The following is a 25,319-nucleotide window of genomic DNA, read 5'->3' as shown; positions in this document are numbered from 1 at the left end:
AGTAAATGGTTGTTAAGGGAATAGGAAATTGCAATTTAGGGGTTTAAAGTCTTAAGGGATGGCTTGTGATACTGTTCATAGCCAAAAATGGTGTATTTACTTCCGCATCTCTACTTCGCGGAAATTCGACTTTCGCGGGCGGTCTCGGAACGCATCCCCCGTGGAAATCGAGGGAACACTGTATCCAAAATCTTCTAATATCGAGATCCAAAATGGTACTTTTGAATAAAATTTTACTTTCATCTTTTCCCAAAGCGCCATCAACGAGTTCCTTATAACATGTCTCTGGAAGTAACTATGTATTTTCTTCTTCTCATACCACATAAATGCGTGCCATCCTATTTGTAAATCATCATGTGCATATTTCTTACGACATACTGGAAGAACAGTTTTGAGAATGCCAGGGAGTTAATTACATCTCTTCATATCACTCATTTAACTTTATGGTTGCCATTTATGTACGGCAAAGCATTTCCAAACCAAAACTAAATACCAGGAAGAGACACAGAGTTTGCATTTAATTCAATTACGATTGAGCAAAGAAACAGAGCAGATATAGGAACTAAGGTGCGGTATCAAAAATGCATATGCATTGTATCCCTGCTGCAGATCCAGTATAATTCATTTGAAAGGTTCACACAGTATCTAAATCAGCAGGGCTTTCCTAGTCTACAATTAACCAGGAATTTCTGTCAACCACCAGCTCCCTCCCTCCCTTCCAACAACTACATTATAAAATGAATAATGACTAAACCTTTAGTCAATAAATTTTCAAATCCCTGGAAAGCATTATATCGTAAGTAAAAATGTTGGCACTCTCATAATTATTCATCAGGATATGTATATTTAATTTAACTCTATTAAAGGTTAATGTCAAAGAAGCAAAACAGTCACAGAATAAAGTATGAGCAGAATGTTAAAGCCATCTCCTTATATTAAGCTCCAAACTTTGCTTAAGCTGAGATGAATGATTAAAATGTCAGCAGCTTTGAATATTGTTTTGGGATATGCTAAAGAGGCTGTGCTGAACCAGACTTCTCCACTTTAATTTGTACAGTTTCTCTTAAAGGAAACTTAATTAAGGACTGTTATAATAACTATAGTGTGATTTCATTTCCATGTTAGCCTGATGATGCTGATGCTTCAAGACTCAAAAGGAAAGAAATATTGAAAGAGAGATATGGGGGTATCAAAAATTATGTATAAAAAGGGCTTTTGATGTGCAGTTATATAAGCTAACTGAGTAAATGCAAACAACTCAAGTTAAAATAATGAGTTTTCTTGCATGTATATCATTGGAACCTAAACACACCAAGGCTCAGAAAATGTTCTAAACTTATAAGTCATTAGAAAGATGTATAAATGACAACTTTAAAAGTTCCTCTGCAGCAATTACTTAAAAATCATAGGCTTTTCCTATTAACATTTATATATGCTAGGGGCAGGGGTCCCCAAACTAGGCAACTTTAAGACTTGTGGACTTCAACTTCCAGAATTCTCCAGCCAGCTATGCCATGAGTCTTCGGAGAGGGGCGGCATACAAATCTAATAAATAATAATAATAATAATAATAATAATAATAATAATAATAAGATTTTTAGATGTATTTGCCATGTTCTTTAGATATGTTGTGAGCCGCCCCGAGTCCTTGGAGAGGGGCGGCATACAAATCTAATAAATAATAATAATAATAATAATAATAATAATAATAATAATAATAATAATAATAATACAAAGATCTAAAAATCGAGCTGCAACGACTCTGGCATAAGCCCATGAAAGTGGTCCCAGTGGTACTTGGCACGCTGGGCGCAGTATCAAAGGATCTCAGCGGACATTTGAAAACCATCGGAATTGACAAAATCTCCATCTGTCAATTGCAAAGGCCGCTTTACTGGGATCGGCAAACATAATTCGCCGCTACATCACGCAGACCTAGGTGCTTGGGAAGCGCCCGACTGGTGATGAAATACGAAATCCAGCATAGTGATCTCGTTTGCTGTGTTGTACTGACATAATAATAATAATAATAATAATAATAATAATAATAATAATAATAATAATAAGTGCGCTTTCCCGAACTTCTGGTTTGTAGGTTTGGGCATTTCCCCCCCACCTACCAGGTTCAGAAAGGCCTGGGGGGGGGGCAGCACGGGGTGTGTGCGTGCATGCGAAGGGAAGGGGTGTGTGTACGTGCATGCATGCTATCACACACACACACACACACACACACACTCCTTTTGGCACATTAACCAAACAAGGTTCACCATCACTGCACTAGGATGTAGCTTATGTCAGTACTGTAAGCTCTTTCAAAAGAAAACCCGAGCTTAGCTCTCTCCTGCCGATTCCCTTGCTTGTTGCCGTTAGGGGAAGTGTTCAATGTACCCCTGGTGAGTCTTGCTTCCTTCTTCAATGACGTCACACGCCCACGTGGGCTCTTTTGCACTGGGGCACTTTAGGCGAAGGTAATCATATGATTACATAATTAACCCAGCTGTCTCATTAAGAAAATCAACTGAAATTCAGGGCATAATTAGTCATACAGCAATTAACATGCTGATGAGCAAAAAATGATGACAATCCCTCAGGACGGGGAGGATGCTGGGACCACCCATGTCATGCCCCCCCCCAAAAAAAAGGGAGAGAGAGAGAGCAATCCTGTTTCAGCAGCAAAAAGGGATCTGGGGGGGTGGGGATAAATTTGCTCACTTAATCTAACAGGAGGGCATCGTCCACACATTAATAAGATGCCCCCTCCCAGTTAGGCTGCTGTTCCAAAAACAAAACAAAATAAAAACAGTGAAAGCCTGCGGGGGCTACAGAGAGACCAATGCGGAATCCAAAACTCCAGTCCACATTTTCCAGCCGAGCCAACAATATTCAAAAGGAAGAATGAACAACACACAATGGTGATATATTGGGAGGGGAGAGAGGTGGCAAAAAGTAGAATCTATGTGTGTGTGTATGAGGGAGGGAGGGAAGGAAGGAAGGAAGGGAGGAGGGGGAGGGAGGGATGAAGGCTGCATGGATGGATGGAAGGAAGTCAGGCAGGAAGGAAGGAAAGAAGGAAGGGAGGGAGGAAGGCTGCATGGATGGATGGAAGAAAGGAAGGAAGGAAGTCAGGCAGGCAGGAAGGAAGGGAGGGAGGGAGGCAGGAAGGAAGGAAGGAAGGAAGGGAGGGAGGGAGGCAGGCAGGAAGGAAGGAAGGAAAGAAGGGAGGAAGGAAGGATAGAAGGAAGGAAGGACGGACGGAAGGAAGGAAGGAAGGAAGGAAGGAAGGAAGGAAGGAAGGAAAGAAGGTCAATTCCAGAGAGGGAGAGAAGGGGATACCTAAGTACAGTAGAAATAAGCATGTCTTGGCTGAAGGAGCTGGTTTTTGGCCAGAGGCACCATTTCTTCTCAGTGAAATGCACTAACCCAGGGATGTCAAACTCGTGTTGTCACGTGACATATCACAACTCCCATTTCCTTTGCTAAACTGGAGGTGGGCATGGCCAGTGTGTGACACATCCAACCCATGAGTTTGACACTCCTGCTCGAATCCTGATCCTTGGTTACAGCACTGGCCCATCTGGCCACTCTTGCCTCCTCTCCTTGCTAATAGCTCTGAGGGTGTTTCTGCAAGGGGAGTAGTAATCCTCCTGTCATCAGTAATGAAAACCTAATTGTTCCAGGGAAGGAGTATGAAGATTGCTACACACCAACGGGTGGGCTGCTGGGGGTTCGAGAAAACCTTTAGCCAAGATTCTGTGCAGTTCGGAGAACCCCCAAATCCCACTCCTGGCTGGCCCTGCCCACCCCACCCCTCTCAGGAGTCCCCATATGGCCCGTTTTGGATGCAGGTAAGTGCAGGGCAGGTATGGAAGCTTGGGGAAGGCAACCCCCCCCCCATGCCTACTAGAAGTTCAGGAAGGCCAGAAATAGGTCTGTTTTCAGCATTGGGAGGCCATTTTTTGGCCTCCCGGAGGCTCGAGAAAACCCTCGGAAAGCAAAAACGCCCCCTCATTTGCTGTGGTGCATGAGGCTGACTCGGCTATGCCCACCATGGTCGTGCCCAACCAGCAATTGGGCAGAGAATACCTTGCTAAAATTGGGCCCCCCTTAGGGCTTCCAGAACTTGGGGAGGCCATCTTCACTCTACTGGAGGCTCAAGGAAAACGTCCAGGAAAAACACGCCCCCCCCCCCAAATGGTGCAGGAGGCTGACTAGGCCACGCCCACCGAGCAACCAGGCAGAGAAGCCTTTGCTAAAAAATTCAAAGTCTACCCCTGCACACAAAGTGTAGGCTGTATTATCCACAGCCCCCTAGCTACTTGTGTATAATCATATAATTGTTATCAGCTCATCCCGGAGATTTGCACTGCCCCCACCCTCCTTGCCTTCCGTAAAAGTTTAAAGACCTATTTATGACGCCAGGCTTGGGGCCATTAGATCTTAGCCCCCTGACCAATGTGTTTTAGTATGTTTTGTTGAATGAATGGTGATGAATGTTTTTAAACTATATTGGAGTTTTTAAAATCTTTTTAGTCATATTAATTGGATTTTTAGATGTATTTGCCATGTTCTTTTGACATTATTACTACTGCTATTACTATTATTACTATTATTACTATTATTATTATTATTTATTAAATTTGTATGCCGCCCCTCTCCGTAGACTCGGGGCGGCTCACAACAGTAATAGAAAAACAATGTACAATACAAATCTAATAATTAAAACTAAAAACCCATAATTTAAGAAAACATACACACAACATACCATACATACACAATATAGGCCTGGGGAAGTTATCTCAGTCCCCCCATGCCTGACGGCAGAGGTGGGTTTTAAGGAGCTTACGAAAGGCCAGGAGGGTGGGGGCAGTTCTAATCTCAGGGGGGAGCTGGTTCCAAAGGGTTGGGGCCATCACAGAGAAGGCTCTTCCCCTGGGGCCCGCCAAAACGACATTGTTTAGTCGACGGGACCCGGAGAAGGCCCACTCTGTGGGATCTAATCGGTCGCTGGGATTCGTGCGGCAGAAGGCGGTCCTGGAGATATTCTGGTCCGATGCCATGAAGGGCTTTATAGGTCATAACCAACACTTTGAATTGTGACCGGAAACTGATCGGCAACCAATGCAGACTGCGGAGTGTTGGAGTGATATGGGCATACTTAGAGAAGCCCATAATTGCTCTCGCAGCTGCATTCTGCACGATCTGAAGATTCCGAACACTTTTCAAAGGTAGCCCCATGTAGAGAGCGTTACAGTAGTCGAGCCTCGAGGTGATGTGGGCATGAGTGACTTTGAGCAGTTAGTCCTGATCCAGATAGGGCCGCAATTGGTGCACCAGGCGAACCTGGGCAAACATCCGCCTCGCCACAGCTGAAAGATATGTTTGTGAGCCGCCCTGAAGTCCTTGGAGAGGGGCGGCATACAAATCCAATAAATGAATAAATTGAAGGCCTTTCCATTCTAAATAAGGACCTGCAGGCAGGCAGGCAGGTAAACATGTCAGAGAGAAGGGTTTCACTGCCTAACCCACCCATTACTTTATGGGAAACAATAAGCTCTCTTTTTGATGTTCGAAATTGCACCATCGATATACAGCTGCGCTGCCTCAGTTTCTGAGAACATGGCTCTAACGGGAAGGAGGCAGGAATCAATCACAGTGGAAAATGCTTGAGCGAAGCCAGAAACATCTATAGCTATGTGAAGAATTCCAAATGGCTCAAACAATTATTTAGAATTATATCCTGCTGCCCCTCCCTCGCTGGTACTTCTTTATCTGCCCTGTAAACCTCAATCACATCCCTCTCTGTCTCTTGGAACTGAGGAAGTCTAAGTTCAGAGAAACAGGCCAAGGGCAGGAGTTTCTTATTCACGGGTGGGCTTCAAAAATTTTAGCAAGGTGTTTTCTGCCTGGTTGCTGGGTGGCATGGCCCAGTCAGCCTCCTGCATTACAGTGTTGGGGGGGGGGTTTGCCCTCCCTGGGTTCCTGAGGCTTTTTTTGAGTCTCCAGGAGGGCAAAAATGGTCTCCCAAGGCTGGAAACAGGCCCATTTCTGGCCTTCCTGAACTTCCGGTTGGCCCGTTTTTCACCCACCCCGACCTTTTCCTGCACTTATCTGCATCCAAAATGGGCCGCGTGTGTTCTGTGCCCGGCCCTTGGAACTAATCCCAACTCAGAAATCACTTATTTTATGATAAAATCCAACTGCGAGAGCAGTCATGGGCTTACCTAGGTATGCCCGTGTTTCACCAACACTCCGCAGTCTGCATTGGCTGCCGATCAATTTCCGGTCACAATTCAAAGTGCTGGTTATGACCTTTAAAGCCCTTCATGGCACTGGACCAGAATATCTCCGAGACCGCCTTCTGCCGCGCGAATCCCAGCGACCGATTAGGTCCCACAGAGTGGGCCTTCTCCGGGTCCCGTCAACTAAACAATGTCGGTTGGCGGGCCCCAGGGGAAGAGCCTTCTCTGTGGCGGCCCTGACTCTCTGGAACCAACTCCCCCCAGAGATTAGAACTGCCCCTACTCTCCCTGCCTTTCGTAAACTCCTTAAAACCCACCTTTGTCGTCAGGCATGGGGGAACTGAATCACCTCCCCCGGGCATGTACAAGTTATGCATGGTATGTCTGTGTGTATGTTTGTTTAGAAATATGGGGTTTTTAAATATTTTAAATTATTTAGATTTGTCATGAATTGTTGTATCCTGCTGTGAGCCGCCCCGAGTCTGCGGAGAGGGGCAGCATACAAATCTAAATAAATAAACAAACAAACAAATTAATAATAATAATAATAATAATAATAATAATAATAATAATAATAATAAATAACTCTTTATTTGAACACAAGCGCCCATAATGAAATGCAGGTTTTTAAAACGGCACATAAGGAGTTTTCTTTCTCTTTTCAGCTAACTGTAATCTATGTCCACCAAAAACTTCTCCTTATCTGCATTCCTTCGATAAAGTCCCTTCATTACTTAAGCGTATGCATTGGCTCACTGAAAGCTTTCCAGCACAGCATCCAACAGAGAATGTCTTTTATTGAAGCAGAAATCATGATTTTAAGCCTTGTTCAATCACACCTCCCAGCCTCATGTCTCTTCCACTGAACAATGTTAAACCTTCACACCCCATTTCCCACAATCCTTTGCCTTTATACTGCCTGGAAGTGACATCACACCTTAAAGAGGCTAAGGCTGTAAGCTAATACAGTGATACCTTGTCTTACAAACTTAATTGGTTCCAGGATGAGGTTCTGAAAAGTTTGTAAGACGAAACAATGTTTCCCATAGGAATCAATGGAAAAGCAATTAATGTGTGCAATCCCAAAATTCACCCCTTTTGCCAGCCAAAGCACCCGTTTTTGCGCTGCTGGGATTCCCCTGAGGCTCCCCTCCATGGGGAACACCACCTCCAGACTTCCGTTGCCAGCAAAGTGCTCATTTTTGCGATGCTGGGATTCCCCTGCTGGGATTCCCCTGCAGCATCACAAAAACGTGGAAGTCCGGAGGTGGTGTTTCCCATGGAGGGGAGCCTCAGGGGAATCCTAGCAGCGCAAAAACGGGTGCTTCGTTGGCAACGGAAGTATGGAGGCGGGCATCCCAGTGGCGGTGGTGGGTTTGTAAGGTGAAAATAATTTGTAAGAGGCAAAAAAACTTAAACCCCGGGTTTGTATCTTGAAAAGTTTGTATGATGAGGTGTTTGTAAGACGAGGTATCACTGTACCTTTTACTATGTAACTCCTCTTGCCTTCTAAGCAATCTTCTATAGCAAGGGTCAATCCACTGACTTTCCAGTCTCATGTCTTCCTCATCTTCTGACTAGGACCACTCCCCCATTGTCATATTAGCCCCCTCTAGTGGTTCCACAGGCTCATTCAAGTCACTTTCTGCCTCACTCGCTCTCTCTTTCATCTGGCAACACCCCTGGATCAGGGGATGCAGAGAGGCCTGGCTCATCCTCCTCAGAATCTGACATGACCTGAAGTGGACAAGGAGCACTCACAACAGTGTAGGGACTCCTGGGAAAGGCGTGGGAGGGGGGGATAGCCAGGAGTGGGATTTGGAGATTCTCCAAACTGCAGAAAATAACAAGCAGGAAGAGGGAGATTATGATCCTGCTGTATAGAGCGCTGGTGAGACCACATTTGGAATACTGTGTTCAGTTCTGGAGACCTCACCTACAAAAAGATATTGACAAAATTGAACGGGTCCACAGAGGGGGCTACAAAAATGGTGGACGGTTTTAAGCATAAAGCGTATCAGGAAAGACTTGATGAACTCAATCTGTATAGTCTGGAGGACAGAAGGGAAAGGGGGGACATGATCGAAACATTTAAATATGTTAAAGGGTTAAATAAGGGTCAGGAGGGAAGTGTTTTTCATAGGAAAGTGAACACAAGAACAAGGGGGCACAATCTGAAGTTAGTTGGGGGAAAGATCAAAAGCAACGTGAGAAAATATTATTTTACTGAAAGAGTAGTAGATCCTTGGAACAAACTTCCAGCAGACGTGGTTGGTAAATCCACAGTAACTGAATTTAAACATGCCTGAGATAAACATATATCCATCCTAAAATAAAATACAGGAAAGAGTATAAGGGCAGACTAGATGGACCATGAGGTCTTTTTCCGCCGTCAATCTTCTGTGTTTCTATGTAAAATCTTAGCTAGAGGTTCTCCCGAACTTCTGCGAGCCCTCAACAGCCAACTCCCTGATATTGTCTATATTTTTCTGAAATCCAAAACTGGAAGGAGAGGTAGATGGCTCGGAGTGATGGAGTAAGCAGCCAAATTTAAGAGGTCTTTTTCTTTTCATTACGTTTTTCCTGCTTGCCTATAAATGGTGCAGCATTCCTAGAACTGCAAGGGAAAACATACTTGCTTGTCCTCATTTCAGTATAACAGCAGCTGGATTGCAGCAGGTGAGAGCATTCCAATGACTTTTCTAGAAGGCCACACCGTTTTATTGCCTTGGGCTGGGACAGCATTTCCCCCAAGACATTGGCTGATTGCATATTTTGGCATTCCAAAGCATGCCGATTGCTTTCTGGGCTCTGGCAAGTAGCCTACCTTCCTATGTAGCCAATGGAGTGAACTGTAAAAAAATGCCTGCAGTTAACAAAGAGAGCTGTTTAAAATGTATTTATTTCCTATGGGATTTTCATTAAAGGGAAACTGTTTTATCTGGGTTTGTTTTTTTTAAAAAATACTCCCCTCTTACAGAATCCTTGACAGTTGCAGTATCTACACATAAACTGTGGATCTGCAAATATCGTTAGGCCGATAAGGTCCCACAGAGTTGGCCTTCTCCGGCTCCCGTCGACCAAACAATGTCATTTGGCGGGCCCCAGGGGAAGAGCCTTCTCTGTGGCGGCCCCGGCCCTCTGGAATCAACTCCCCCCAGAGATTAGAATGGCCCCCACCCTCCTTGTCTTTCGCAAATTACTCAAGACCCACCTTTATCGCCAGGCATGGGGGAACTGAGACATCCTCCCCCAGGCTTTTATATTTTATGTTTGGTATGTATGTGTTGTATGGTTTTAAATTGTTGGGGGTTTAGATATGTTTTATTTTAATATTAGATTTGTCTCACTGTTATATGGTTTTTGTATTACTGTTGTGAGCCGCCCCAAGTCTTCGGAGAGGGGCGGCATACAAATCTAAATAATAATAATAATAATAATAATAATAATAATAATAATAATAATAACCCACAACTAACAGAACTGTATTATTTTCATCTACCTGTAACGCACGCTGGTTGCACACAGCTCTAATACAACAGCACTGGCAATCTCTATTTATCTTGCTAAATTCCAATTTGCCAAATGGTAACTCATTCATCTCCTGGGGTTGGATGGGGGTGCGTGGAGGAGGGAGGGGGGGGATGTCGAAGGGTATAACAAAAGGACTTCATTACAGGCCCCTATAACACTGACAACAGTCAGACAGACCGTTATGAAACATGAGCAGAACCACACAGGCAATTAATATTTTATACAGCTCGTAATGGCTTCGGAAGGACCGGCTCTAAAAATAATTCATTCCCTGCACTTCACGTCCTTTCAGAGAGGCTGTGTGTGCTTTCCCCAAAACCAGGTCTTCGAGCAAAAGTGGCTCGTTGCCTGCTTCCTTTTGAGAAATCTCTCTCCCACACCAGAGCTAAGGATGAGCGGGAGGCTAGGGAAGGAAGAGTGTCCCGAAGCGATTCCTTTCAATTGGAGGCTGAAACATATGAAGAACGGTTGCAGGAACTGGGCATGGCTAGTTTAACGAAAAGAAGGGCCAGGGGAGACATGATAGCAGTGTTCCAATATATCAGGGGTTGCCACAAAAGAAGAGGGAGTCGGGCTATTTTCCAAAGCATCTGAAGGTAGAACAAGAAGTCTTCGGAGTCTTTAGAGAGGGGAGGCATACAAATCTAATTAATTATTATTAATTATTATTAAGAAGCAATGGGTGGAAACCTAATCAAGGAGGGAAGCGATTTAGAACTAAGGGGAACAATTAATCCGTGGAACAATTTGCCTCCAGAAGTTGTGAATGCTCCAACACTGGAAGTTTTTAAGATGATACTGGGTAACTATTTGTCTGAAGTGGTGTAGGGTTTCCCGCCTAAGCAGGCGGTTGGACTAGAAGACCTCCAAGGTACCTTCCAACTTTGTTATTCTATTCTATTCTATTCTATTCCATTTTCTATTCTATTTTCTATTCCATGCTATGCTATGCTATGCTATTCCATTCCATTTATTGATTGATTGATTGATTGATTGATTGGATTTCTATGCCACCCCTCTCCGTGGACTCGGGGCGGCTAACAACAGTGGCAAAAAACAGAATGTAAAAATCCAATACTACAACAGCTAAAAAACCCTTGTTATAAAACCAATCATACATACAAACATACCATGCATAAATTGTAGAAGCCTAGGGGGAAAGATTATCTTAATTGCCCCATGCCTGACGGCAGAGGTGGGTTTTGAGGAGCTTACGAAAGGCAAGGAGGATCGGGGCTATTCTAATCTCTGGGGGGAGTTGGTTCCAGAGGGTCGGGGCTGCCACAGAGAAGGCTCTTCCCCTGGGCCCCGCCAACCGACATTGTTTAGTTGACGGGACCCAGAGAAGGTCCACTCTGTGGGACCTAACTGGTCACTGGGATTCGTGCGGCAGAAGGCGGTCCCTGAGATAAACTGGCCCGGTGCCATGAAGGACTTTATAGGTCATAACCAACACTTTGAATTGTGATGGGAAACTGATCGGCAACCAATGCAGACTGCGGAGTGTTGGTGTGACATGGGCATATTTAGGGAAGCCCATGATTGCTCTCGCAGCTGCATTCTGCACGATCTGAAGTTTCCGAACACTTTTCAAAGGTAGCCCCATTCCACCCCATCCCATGCACAAATCAGTAGCACTGAAATGCACAAAGGAGGTCGTAAATGACCCTTTATTCTGCCCCCAGGATTTTTTGACAATACTGTATCCAGAACGATGACACATATGTGCACACACAAACACATACAGGGAAGGAGAGAGGAAGGGGGAGAGAGAGAATGAATAGGCCAGAGAAAAGCAAAGGAATGTTTTATCAGGGCATTCCATGAAATGATGCACAGCACAGGAAAGAAGGAGACCTGGGACACCCAGTTTTGGCCAATTGACAATTGTTCTGCTTTATTTATTTTATACAACCCTCATGAGCAACGGCGAGCTGGGCATGGAAATTCATCAAGACTATCATAGTAAGCTCTTATGCATCCTTCCACAAATAAAAATGCACCGCAGACCAAGTAGCCTAATTATATTCCGGCTTCTGAGTATTCAAATGCATCCGGATGTAATTGATACATTAATTATTTCCCAGAAAATTAATGAATCCACCTTGCCCGGAGTGGGGTTTATTGTGTGTGTGTGTGTGTGTGTGTGTGTGTGTGTGTGTGTGTGTGTGTGTGTGAACAAGGTGCATTTTTCACTGCTTGATAGTGCCAGATTAGAGAGAGATTATTCATAGAAACATAGAATAGAAACATAGAAGACTGACGGCAGAAAAAGACCTCATGTCTAGCCTGCCCTTATACTATTTCCTGTATTTTATCTTACAATGGATATATGTTTATCCCAGGCATGTTTAAATTCAGTTACTGTGGATTTACAAACTGGAAGTTTGTTCCAAGGATCTACTACTCTTTCAGTGAAATAATATTTTCTCACGTTGCTTTTGATCTTTCCCCCAACTAACTTCAGATTCATGATGGAGGAACTGCCAAATTCAAAACTCAGCCAGGCTCATGTGAAGGTGAAGAATCAGAAGATGTTCTGGGCTGGCAGGCTTGTAAGGTTAAATGTTATATAACCCATAATTGTTGTGGTTAGCTCTGACCCAGCTCCTGCCCCAAGGAATGTGCAGGTGGATGTGTTTTGCTCCCAATGGAATCTGCCGACGAAGCCTCCTCTGACCAAGGAAGCATGAGTGACAGGGAAGAGGGGAGTTTGGCAGACAGCCTGGGAGGATATCAATCATCTGTATCATCCCTGGATTCTGAACAAGAATTAATGACACATCCACGCATGCGTAGAGTGATGCATAGGAGACAACAACTGAAGGGTTATTACAAGAGAAAATGAGGCCACCTGTGGTTGGGTGAGGCTGCTGTAATTAGTGCTACAGATAAAAGTGCAGCCTGGTGTTTTAGCCTCATGGCAGTTTATCTGATTCATTGTTTCGTCAAGATCATGGTTTTTGTGCTGTTCAAGATCGTGTGTAGACTCTCTGGACTTTAGAATTGGACTCAATTTCCCAGTTATTGGGTGAGCAATTGGATTGCATTTAACCTGTGCCTTGTGTGTACTAGAAAATCCCTTTGACATTTATAAAGGGAGCTGTTTCTGTTTTTCTGTTTATAAAAACTTTTGGGTTTTCCTTTTATCGTGTGGTGTGTGTCTTCCTGGACTAATTACCCTGTAATTACGGGCGGTTGAAACACACCGGCAGAACAAAAATAAGTGCAAAGCCAAAACTCTAGTTTGGTATAAATTTTCCCTGAATTCCATGGGAAGCTTTCAGATCCCTCATCCTGTTCTGACCTTATCCCTACTCTTGATAGTAAAGGTGAATTGTTATTATTTATTTTATCTATTTATTTTGTGATACTTATATGCCACCCAACTCCAGCAGGACTCTGGGTTGCTCCCAATAATCACAGCAACTAAAAAACCAATATAAAATGTGACAATGATAAAAAGAGCAAATGACCCAAAATACATATATAATCCTAAAAAACCAAGAATACATTCAGTCTTTCCTAGACTGTATGTATGCACTCAGTCATTCCTCGAAAAAGACATTTCCAAGATGTCTTTTTCCCTCCTTGTTTCAATTGGAGTCCCTGAAGGGGTGTTTCTTATTTATTTACTATTTATTAATCGGATTTATATGCCGCCGCTCTCCGAGGACTCGGGGCAGCTTACAACATATAAGAAAACAATGTACATCGAAATCCAATTGATTAAGTTTATTTTATTTATTTATTTATTGGATTTGTATGCCGCCCCTCTCCGCATACTCGGGGCAGCTAACAACAACAATAAAACAGTATACTGTATAACAAATCCAATACTAAAAACAGTTAAAAACCCAATTACAGTAATACCCCGGTTATTGCGTCCCCAACCATTGCGAACAGGGTAATTTGCGATTTTTCAACCCGGAAGTCAAAACACCATCTGCGCATGCGTGCCCTTTTTTCTATGGGCACGCATGCGTAGATGGCGCCCGGCAGATCAGCTGCTGGGCGGCTTCCCTGGGTCTTCCCCCTCTTGCTGGCGGGAGGGCGAGCAGCGGGCATCAGCAAGGAGTTTCCCCACCGCCCACGCAAACTCCTCGCTGCCGCCCGCCCTTCGCCCGCCCACGCCGTTCATTCTCGCCGCTTTCAGCTCGAAAGCGGCGAGAGGGAGCGCGGACAAACCGTTCGCTGGCGCTAGCTCTCGCCGCTTTGGAGCTGAGTCCTGAAGCGAATTCGCTTCAGGACTCAGCTCCAAAGCGGCGAGAGGGAGTGCAACGGTTTGTCCGCGCTCCCTCTCGCCGCTTTGGAGCTGAGTCCTGAAGCGAATTCGCTTCAGGACTCAGCTCCAAAGCGGCGAGAGGGAGCGCCAGCGAACGGCCTGCCTGCCCGCTAGCGAGGAGCCGAAGATTGGGGGCGGCGCGGCTGTTTTAAAACGTCGCCACCAGCATGGGGGGCTTGCCAGCACCCCCCGGACCCCCAACCCGGGTTTGGGGGGCTGCTAGGAAGCCCCCCATGCCGGCGGCGACGTTTTAAAACAGCCACGCCGCCCCCAATCTTCGGCTCCTCGCTAGCGCTGCGGAAGTAAAAACACCATCTGCACATGCGCAGATGGTGTTTTTACTTTCGCAGCGCTACTTCGCGAAAACCCGCTCGTTGCGGGGGGTCCTGGAACCGAACCCTCGCAACGAGCGGGGGATCACTGTATATAAAAACTAATCATACATACAGACATACCATGCATAAAATTGTAAAGGCCTAGGGGGAAAGTATATCTCAGTTCCCCCATGCCTGGCGGCAGAGGTGGGTTTTAAGCAACTTTCGAAAGGCAAGGAGGGTGGGGGCAATTCTAATCTCTGGGGGGAGTTGGTTCTAGAGGGCCGGGGCCACCACAGAGAAGGCTCTTCCTCTGGGTCCCGCCAAGCGACTTTGTTTGGTTGACGGGACCCGGAGAAGACCCACTCTGTGGGACCTGACTGGTCGCTGGGATTCGTGCAGCAGAAGGCGGTCCCTGAGGTAATCTGGTCCGGTGCCATGAAGGGCTTTATAAGTCATATAGTTAAAAGTTAAATCTAAAAACTAGGAAACCAATTATTATTATTATTATTATTATTATTATTATTATTATTATTATTATTAAGTAGATTTGTATGCCGCCCCTCTCCAAGGACTCGGGGAGGCTCACAACAAAACCAATTAAAATGTACATATATCCATTCAGTCAGCAAACCCACCATACATTCATCGGCCAGCGGGCAGAGTCTAATAATCCCAAACCTGGAGGCATAGATGAGTCCTTAGGCTCTTACGAAAGTCGAGGAGGGTGGGGGCAGTATGAATCTCTGGGGGGAGCTGGTTCCAGAGGGCCGGGCCCCCACAGAGAAGGCTCTTCCCCTAGGCCCCACCAAGCGACATTGTCTAGTTGATGGGACCTGTAGAAGGCCGACTGTGGGACCTAATCAGTTGCTGGGATTCATGCGGCAGGAGGCGGTCTTAAAGGTGAGTTGGTTGCAAAGCACATGGAATGTGGTCATGGAATGTGTGGGTGGGTATGTCCGTCCGGCCATCTGAACTGTAAGTAACTTTTGGGAAGAGTGTCCATCATAACTTTAAGAGGCCAGTCATTAAGTGAGGACTATCTGTAATTAATACCAATTATGAAGTCTCCTTCTTAAAAAATTAACTTCATTCCATTTCAACATATATTCCAAGGATTCAGTTACTTGTGAAAGTTATATATACTGCTCAAAAAAATAAAGGGAACACTCAAATAACACATCCTAGATGTGAATGAATGAAATATTCTCACTGAATACTTTGTTCTGTACGAAGTTGAATGTGCACAACAGCAGGTGAAATTGATTGTCAATCAGTGTTGCTTCCTAAGTGGACAGTTTGATTTCATAGAAATTTGATTTACTTGGAGTTACATTGTGTTGTTTAATTGTTCCCTTTATTTTTTTTGAGCAGTGTATACGTACTCCCATAGAATCTGTTCTAGGATTTTCATTTTGGCAGCCAGCTAGTATACCTGTAGTAATTTCCAGGTATATGCAAACTCAGGCTTTATATTAAAAAGTCTCTGGCTTAAACCCCAAGCATCTCCAAGCTAGTTTGGGAAAAGACTTAGTATTGTGCTTTGCTTTACTAATTTACTGTACGAGACCAAAAAAAAGAATCTAGTAACTAAAATTATTGGGCTGTGGAGACTGAAAAAGGGTTGAGTTGGTTGAAGACAGCTTCTTATTTTCTTACAGATATATGACTATAAAACCCAGTACGTATAAGCCAGATTTTAAATAGGATGATTACAGCATAGTCTGAGCCTGTTGATATCTGTTGTGCATCTTTGCTCTAGTCAAATATTTTCCCCTCTATGAAGGCAGGATAGTAACCTACCCCCACCAATTAGAAGGGTTGTATCTAGGGGAATCATGTCTGGCCATCTGCATTTCTGAACATTACTGTCTACTGGTGAATAAGTTATTATATGATGAGAGAAAAAACACCTTTCACAATAATATTTATTAATGGATGCATTCGTCTTAAATTCTAGCAGCAAAAGGCACAGTACAATACTCCAAATACTGTTTCAATGCTTGCATTATAGATTCCTTTTATCTTGATATGGATACAAGCAGAATTTACAAGTAGCAGCTATGCTGAGCAGTCTAAGAACATTCCATACATGAATTATAAGCAGAGACAGAGAGGAAAAGCTTGGAATGTAGAATGCCAGGAATAAAGGCCAAACACCCACAGGAAAACATCTTGCTTTATAATTATAATAAGCCACATCAGGGAATCAAGGCTCATTATTTCAAGATACACTTCCTGATCGTGTCAATCTCAAGACTAGAGAACAAGCCTGGAAGGAGGCATATGAAAGTGTGCATTGTTAGATAAACTTTCCAGTGTGCTTTATATCTTCAAAGGCTATGTAGCCATCCCTGCTCACAGCAGATCCTACAAAAAAACTGACCTTGAAAGAACTGAGCATCGACAGAAAAAAGTTGGCAGAGTTAAAGAATCAGTTATTTTAACAAATCAGCTAGCTAGCATCTCATGCTTCTATTTCTCTTTTCCTCTGTGGTATCACAGAGTGTTTCAAGCAAGGCAACAGTGGAGTAGAACAGTGATTTTCAACCTTTTTTGAGCCGCGGCACATTTTTTACATTTACAAAATCCTGGGGCACACCACCAACCAAAATGACACAAAATGACACCCTAAGACACTCTCCTCTCTTTTTCCATCCCTGTCTCCTCGCCACCCTTGTGTGTGTGTATGTGTGTGTGTGTGTGTGTATACACACTCTTGAACCATTTCCAAAAACAGGTGAGGGCTGGGTTTTTTTCTCTCTTATTCTTTGGGTGCTTTTTATCATATGCTTTAAATCAAGAGTCACTTCTCTCTCTTTTGTTTCTCTCTCTTTCCTCTCATTCTGTCTCAATCATTTTCTCATTTCTCTTTTTTCCTCCCCTTTTTGCTCATTTCTCTCTCTCTCTCTCCCTTCCTCTCCTTTTCTCTCTCTCTCTCTCTCTTGCTTTCTCTCTCTCTCTCTCCTCTTGCCTTTTCTCTCTCACTCTTGCTTTCTCTCTCTTCTTTCTCTTGCTTTCTTTCTCTCTCACACTCTTTCTCTCTCTCTCTCTTGCTTTCTCTCTCTCTCTCTCTTTCTCTCTCTCTTTCTTTCTCTCTCTCTCTCACTCTCACTCTCTCAGCAAAAAGTTGCGAGACCGGAACCTGAGCTTCCTTCTTCGCGGCACATCTGACCATGTCTCGCGGCACACTAATGTGCCACGGCACACTGGTTGAAAAACACTGGAGTAGAAACACCTCTTAATCCTGCAGCCAAACACCAGGCAAAGGTGAAAACATCTGATGGAACTTAAGGTTATAAACATGCTTGCTTTTTAGAACAGGACAATAAGTCAGCATACCTGGAACATCAATTAATCTCTTGTAGACATTTAGGAACGCTGCTTCTGCTTCTTTGCTTCTTTTGCCTAATGCATCAATCTGGGGAGGGAAAAAAGAGAAGAAAAGAAAGAGAATGAGTCCTGGATCAGTTCCCAAATCATGCATAAATAGAATAGAATAGAATTTTTTTTATTGGCCAAGTGTGATTGGACACACAAGGAATTTGTCTTGGTGCATATGCTCTCAGCGTACATAAAATAAAATATACATTTGTCAAGAATCATGTGGTACAACATTTAATGATTGTCATAGGGGTCAAATAAGCAATGAAGAAGCAATATTAATAAAAATCTTAGGATATAAGCAACAAGTTACAGTCATACAGTCAACATGGGAGGAAATGGGTGATAGGAATGATGAGAAAAACTAGTAGAATAGAAGTGCAGATTTAGTAGAAAGTCTGACAGTGTTGACGGATACAGTATATGTGACTGAATATATGACTGCATGAACATTACTGGCGCAAGTGTTCATTTCAAGATTAATGTGAAGAATTAAGATCTTCATAATTAGCTCAGATCTTTCCAAGCTGGAAGATCTTTCATCCATTTGATGCAAGCACCTAGTTTTAGGATACCAATACATCTTTCATTGCTGTTGTTGACTCCTGTCATTAAGAGAAGAAAGAAACAAGGGCAGTGGTGGGATCAACCGGAAATAATTGCTGTAGGTACATTTCTGAAATGCTCAAAACCGAGTCATTTTATTTAGGTTTAGAATACTGGAAAGATCTAAAAAAACCCACCCTTGGATTCCCAGTTCAAGAACCACATGGCTTAAGGGCTTAACTCAGAGTTCCCCAATCTTTTCGGCTTTGCAGATCGGTGAGATGGGAAAGGGGGATGGCTCTGCAAAAACATGCAAATGTAGTGTGTGTGCATGCACTCGCTGGCTACTTGTGTAAGTGGGATGCTTGTGCACGCACACAGTCGTTCACCACGGGCTATTTAGACCAGTGGTCACCAACCAATGGTCCATGAGAAAATTTTCGTGGTCCACAGAAAAATTATTTCCTTTTTTTATATTGCACTAAATACTACAGTGGAACCCCGACATAAGAGCTGCTCTACTTAAGAGCAACTCGAGATAAGAGCTGGGAGGGGAGAGATATTTTTGTTCTACTTACAAGCCCAAATTCGAGATACAAGCGCCAAGGAGCTGTCTCCTGAAGCCAAACGCTAACTTCCGCGTTAGGCTTCAGGAGACAGCTGCGAAGCGGCGCGCGTGTTTTAAAAGGTTGCAGCCGGCCTGGGGGGCTCGGGGGGGTGCTTGCAGCTTTCTTTCTTGCTCTTTTTCTTTCTCTCTTTTACCTTCCCTTCCTCTATTTCTTCTTTTCTTTCTCCTTCCCACCTTCTTCCCTCCCTCCCTCCCTTCACTCATTCCTCTCTTACTCTCCCCTTTCATAAGTTTCCTTGCTTCCTTCCTCTGTTCCTGTCCCTTCCCTCTTTCCTTCCTTCCTTCCCACCCTCCGTCCATTCATTCACCCATTCCTCTCTTGATCGCTTAAAGCCGGTCCCTGGTGCAAAAAGGGTTGGGGACCTCTGTCCTACAGGATTGGGTGGCAGAGAAGTTGAACATATGTAAATTTAAAAGTTTAAGAAAGTTTACAAGTTAAGTGAAAGAAACTTCATTATTCATTTATATGTACATGTACATTTCTTCATTAAAAACATGTCTTTCTGCATAATTTAGACTAACTTTGTGAGTTTTTTGAGGGCTGGAACCAATTAAAATTATTTACATTAATTCCTATGGGGAAAAGTCGTTCGAGATAAGAGCTGCTCGACTTAAGAGCCCAGGTCCGGAACGAATTAAACTCGTATCTCGAGGTACCACTGTATTTATCTTTCTTAAAAATTCATATTAGTGATCCACGGGTTTTAAAATTATGAATGTAGTGGTCTCTGAGGTATGAAAGGCTGCTGACCCCAGATTTTGAAATCATCCTTTCACCCACCCTTTTTAAGCACCACCACCAATCCACCAAGAGTAAAAGAAGCAACAGGAAGTGTTATTAATGCTGAACACCCAAACAGCTTATATTTTGGAATCAGGTTGGTCTCTCACTCCAGCCATTAACACATAAGCCTGAGAAGTAATACAACCTAGCAGCTCCGTGATAAGCAAGCCATGCTGTAAGGCATTATATACCACTTACTTAGTGGACAGTTACAACATCAGCTGTGCTGCAATCAATAAATACACCTTTTTGCTTTTAATGCCAACAGCGAAACCCACATCTTAGACTATTAGGCCACAGTAGGTTCTTTATTTATTTCAGGATTTTTTATATATTTTGTATTTTTGAAAAAGCAAAGAGCAGCTTTTTACAGATTCACCTTTTCTGAATGAATTAGAAAAGAAACCCAAAGACTGTCACTACCTTTCTAGTGTTTTCAGGTTTTTAAGGGCTAGATGAAACCTGAAATTTGGGCAAACTCCCCAGGAAATGCTGTTCTCTTTCTTGCGAGACTGATGTCTGTCTCACATGGGTAAACCAGACCGAAATGACAACAAGATGAGCTAATTCTACTTGATTATAAAGCGACATTGGCAGAATCATGCAGGTCTGAAAATAGAATCCTCGTCCTTCCTTAGTGCGGCAATGGTCAATACGCCGGGGTGGCACAGCAGGTAGAGTGCTGTAATGCAGGCCACTGAAGCTGACTGTAGATCTGAAGGTCAGCGGTTCAAATCTCATCACCGGCTCAAGGTTGACTCAGCCTTCCATCCTTCCGAGGTGGGTAAAATGAGGACCCAGATTGTGGGGGCAATAGCCTGGCTCTGTTAAAAAGGGCTATTGCTAACATGTTGTAAGCTGCCCTGAGTCTAAGGAGAAGGGCGGCATAAAAATTGAATGAATGAATGAATGAATGAATGAATGAATGAATGAATGAATGAACGAATAAATAAAATAAATAAATAAAGTGAAAAACAGTCACAACTCACTTTGAACGGTCACTAAATGTCGTAAGTCAAGGACTATCTGTATTGGGGCAGTTTGTAATCACTGAGCTCAGCTGGTGCTTCTCAGAACTGCCCCTTCTGCTCTAACATTTATCAGCCATTGTTTATTAAAATTCAGAACCTTCTCCAATTGCCACATTGTGTTTAAATCCACAGCAAATGCAGCTTTGTGGCTTGAAGAGGTTAAACTCTGGAGCGCTTGGCTGCTTTCCAGCCCCTTTACACAAAACCAGGCTAATGCAAACGCACAAGAAGCGCCCAGACCGGCCATGATTAATAGACTGCCAAAGACAGCGCTTTCCACAAAACACACACTTCTCCTTCCCTTTTGCTTCCATAGATCATGGGAGTTATCCTCAAAATATCTGACCGAAATTGAATTTGGCTTCTCTCTCAACCGTTCATTTCCTATGTTATGCAAAGTTATATCCCTTTTTCTGCCTGAGCAGAACCAAACCAGCTGCAGCCCTTCAGAAGGAAAATGTGGTTCCAATTACAAAAAAGCTGGCCTAGATACTGAACCACAGTTCTGATGCTGCTCTAATTGAGCCATCATGGAGCAAAACGTAAAGTAACAAAATTGGATTAATTAGGCTTGCAAAGTGCAACACAAGAAATCTTGGCAAAGATTTGGAAGCCGGGAAGTAGTAGGTACTTAATAATGGAAGGAAGTGCTACACCAACAGAACAAGATTAAGTTATCTTGGTCCTGGCAGCACCTTACAGCCAGTAACTTTTCTGGTTACACTGGTGTATGTGCAGCGAAGGGCTACTAAATTTTTTACTACCACACTGTGTGTAATGTGGCTTATGCAGGGCACCCTGCATTTTCTTTCAACATCTTTCAGTGCAAATTGGGTGCTCTGGGGTGGAGCTCCATCATTTTCGCTATCCTACTGCGTTCCCCCCCCCATCCGGGCAGTAGCCCACCCCTGTGTATGTGTTAAAAAATATAAGCAATAGCAATAGCACTTAGACTTATACAGGGTGCGTTCCAAAAGTAATGAATTTTTTTTAAAAAAAGTAATTTATTGAACAGATTTGCACAAACACTTAAAATTCTTCAAAGTACTGTCTTGGGCCTCTATACATTTTTCCCAGCGGCTCTGCCATGACTGGTACGCGCCTTGGAAGGAGTTTTCGGAGACCTCTCACCAGATCTTCGTCACAGCTGATTGGATCTCTTCTATGGAGGAGAACAAACAGGGCTGGGAACAAAAAGAAGACTGCTGGGGCGACGTCAGGACTATAGGGGTGGGTGGGGCAGCGTTGGCACCTGGTGTTTGGCCAGGAACTCGCGGACTCATAGCGCGTTGTGGCAAGGCGTGTTTTTTGTCCATAGAAGAGATCCAATCAACTGTGATGAAGACCTTGCAAGAGGTCCCGGAAGATGCTTTCCGGGTCATGGCAGAGTCGCTGGAAAAAATATGTAGAGGCCCAAAGACAGTACTTTGAAGAATTTTAAGTGTTTATGCAAATCTGTTCAATAAATTACAGTTGTCTTACAAAATTAATTGGTTCCAGGACGAGGTTCTTAAGGTGAAAAGTTTGTAAGACGAAACAATGTTTCCCATAGGAATCAATGGAAAAGCGATTAATGCGTGCAAGCTCAAAATTCACCCCTTTTGCCAGCTGAAGTGCTCATTTTTGCACTGCTGGGATTTCCCTGAGGCTCCCCACCAGGAGAAACCCCACCTCCAGACTTCTGTGTTTTTGCGATGCTGCAGAGGAATCCCAGCAGGATAATCCCAGCATTGCAAAAACAAGCGCTTCGCTGGCAACAGAAGTCCGGAGGTGGGGTTTCCCAGTGAAGGGAGCATCAGTGAAATCGCAGCATCGCAAAAACACCAAAGTCCTTGAAACCCCACCTCCAGACCTCTGTGTTTTTGCGATGCTGCAATTTTACTGAGGCTCCCCTCGCTGGGAAACCCCACCTCCGGACTTCCATTGCCAGCAAAGTGCCTGTTTTTGCGCTGGGATTCCCCTGCAGCATCACAAAAACACGGAAGTCCGGAGGTGGGGTTTCCCATGGAGGGGAGTCTCAGGGGAATCCCAGCAGCGCAAAAACAGGTGCTTTGCTGGCAACGGAAGTCCGGAGGCGGGGCATCCCAGCAGCGGCGGTGGGTTTGTAAGATGAAAATAGTTTGTAAGAAGAGGCAAAAAAATCTTAAACCCTGGGTTTGTATCTCGAAAAGTTTGTAGGATGAGCCGTTTGTAAGATGAGGTGTCACTGTACTTTAAAAAAAAAATTGCATTACTTTTGGAACGCACCCTGTATACCACTTTACAGTGCTTATACAGCCCTCTCTAAGGCTCTCTAAGGCTACCTCGAAAGGATGAAAGGCTGAGTCAAACCTTGCAACAATGCAATGCAAAAAATAGTCTGATCTGGTGACTAAGGCACCAAGCTACAAACAGGGAGACTGGGAGTTCTATACCAGCCTTAGGCTGGGTGACTTTGGGCCAACTACAGTACTCTCTCTTAGCCCAATTCACTTCACAGGGCTATTTTATCCTATTTTGTGGGGAACATAAGAGGAGGAAGAAGTACTGGGTATGTTCATTGCCTTGAGTTATTTATAAAAATAGTAATGGTGGGATTTTAAAAAAAGCTTACATTTACTAGGTAATCGAATCTGGTTCGCATATAAGCAACGTGTATATAATATCCAGAAAATGGAATAAGCTGAGAATTCCAAGGCATTGAAAGCACTATTTTAGCTTTCTTTTAGAATTTTACTGCTTCTCTGTTATTGCATGGTAGTCCTTAAGGGTGCTGTTGATTATGTTGCTTATTTATCTTGCTTATGCGGCTTCCTATGTTACTGTTAATACCGTTCTCTTTTTTATTAATAGATTTACTAAGTTCTACGCCATTCAGGGAATTGCAGATAGTAGACTATATGAAGGTATCCAAAAATCATTAAAGTAAGGAACTGTACACATTAATGCTTAGTGCTGTAACTAAGCTATTAGATTAGATTAGATTAGATTAGATTTATTGGATTTATATGCCGCCCCTCTCCGCAAACTATGAAGTAGGTTTAGGGCAGTGGTTCTCAACCTTTCTAATGCCACGACCCATTAATACAGTTTCTCATGTTGTGGTGATCCCCAACCATAAGTCTAGCGCCAATTCTCCCAACAGAGCTTTAAGCTGATTGGCAGGAAGGTCAGAGGGACACCCCCACTGTAAGCCCGATTGGTTGGATTGAATAGAAGCTTTAGTTCCTAACAGCATGGTAAATTTGTCTTTTCCTATGGTCTTATGAGACCCCTGTGAAACAGTCGTTTGATCCCTAAAGGGGTCCCGACCCCCAGGTTGAGAACCACTGGTTTGGGGAGAGAAAGTGGGTAAAGCAACCATTCTACTATCTCTTGTTGAAACAGATAGGGGTTTCCCAGACCACTCCCTTCCATACAACTTAACCATCACTACCACAACATCACAATTGGGATTTATTTGTAAGAAGAACCGTTGTACCTACCTGAACGGTCTTCTCAGTGCACTGGAAGGAGAGTCCAACATGGGTATTACTCCAATCCTATTGGTAGAGACTGAGTTAAAATTTACATATTAATTAAGCACCGCCCCCTCTGCTCTCCCCATGAGCCAGTTTTAAAAACGAAGAACCATAGTAAGAGGATAACCAAATTTTATTGTAACAACCAAACTGACTAACTGCCCACTCCGGCGTCCCTGCACCCATAACTATTTCGGGTGGGTTTGGACTCTCCTTCCAGTGCACTGAGAAGACCGTTCAGGTAGGTACAACGGTTCTTCTCCATTGCATCTGGAAGGAGAGTCCAACATGGGATATACCAGAGATTTACGGCCCATGGGAGGGAGAAGGTCTTGTCAGGGACGTTGGAGAAACACAAACACGTTGTAAAACACGTCTCCCAAAAGCCGCTTCCGCCGAAGCGAAGGAGTCCAACTTGTAATGTCGTATGAAAGTCGATGGAGCCGACCACGTTGCAGCCCTGCAGATGTCATCTATGGACGCCTGAGTAGCCCAGGCCGCCGAAGTCGCCGCACTCCTCGTTGAGTGTGCAGTCACTCCTGTTGGTACTGGCTGTTTGCGAGCTCTGTATGCCTCCGCAATACAGTCCCTGATCCACCGACTAATGGAAACCGATGACACTCCAAGTCCCTCTTTGTCTGATGCAAACGAGACGAACAGCTTTTCCGTCTTTCGAAGAGTCCCTGTGCGTCTAATGTAGATCTTGACCGCACGGCGTACATCGATTTTGTGCCACCTCAATTCGGACGGGTGACTGCCGTGGGTGCAAAAATCTGGCAGGATCAATTCCTGCTTCCTATGAAACTCTGAGTTCACCTTTGGTATGAAGGAAGGGTCCAACCTTAACACCACTCGGTCTGGATGAAAGATACAAAGATCCGGGCGTACCGACAAGGCCGCTAACTCTGACACCCTCCGGGCTGATGTAATGGCCACAAGGAAGGCTGTCTTAATTGATAGTAGTCGCAAGGGAATAGATCTCAAGGGCTCAAATGGTGGTTTTGTTAGGGCCCTGAGAACCAACGGAAGGTCCCATGATGGGAACCTCCGAACCGGTGGAGAGTGTCGATTCGA

At 44.0% G+C, this 25,319-nt stretch overlaps 1 protein-coding gene across 6 annotated transcripts in view; it reads right to left on the bottom strand.

The window, feature by feature from the left end:
* Positions 1-25,319, bottom strand: part of CUX1 (cut like homeobox 1) — a 538,811-nt gene that overhangs the window by 277,579 nt on the left and 235,913 nt on the right. For all 6 annotated transcript variants that reach the window (XM_070735185.1, XM_070735186.1, XM_070735184.1 and 3 more), the window contains exon 4: positions 17,715-17,793. In XM_070735185.1, coding sequence (XP_070591286.1) covers positions 17,715-17,793 — 79 coding nt within the window. The remainder of the gene's footprint in view (positions 1-17,714; positions 17,794-25,319) is intronic.

The sequence above is a fragment of the Erythrolamprus reginae genome, chromosome 1 (assembly GCF_031021105.1).
Source record: "Erythrolamprus reginae isolate rEryReg1 chromosome 1, rEryReg1.hap1, whole genome shotgun sequence".
NCBI lineage: Eukaryota > Metazoa > Chordata > Lepidosauria > Squamata > Dipsadidae > Erythrolamprus > Erythrolamprus reginae.
This window is presented reverse-complemented; position numbering and strand designations above follow the sequence as displayed.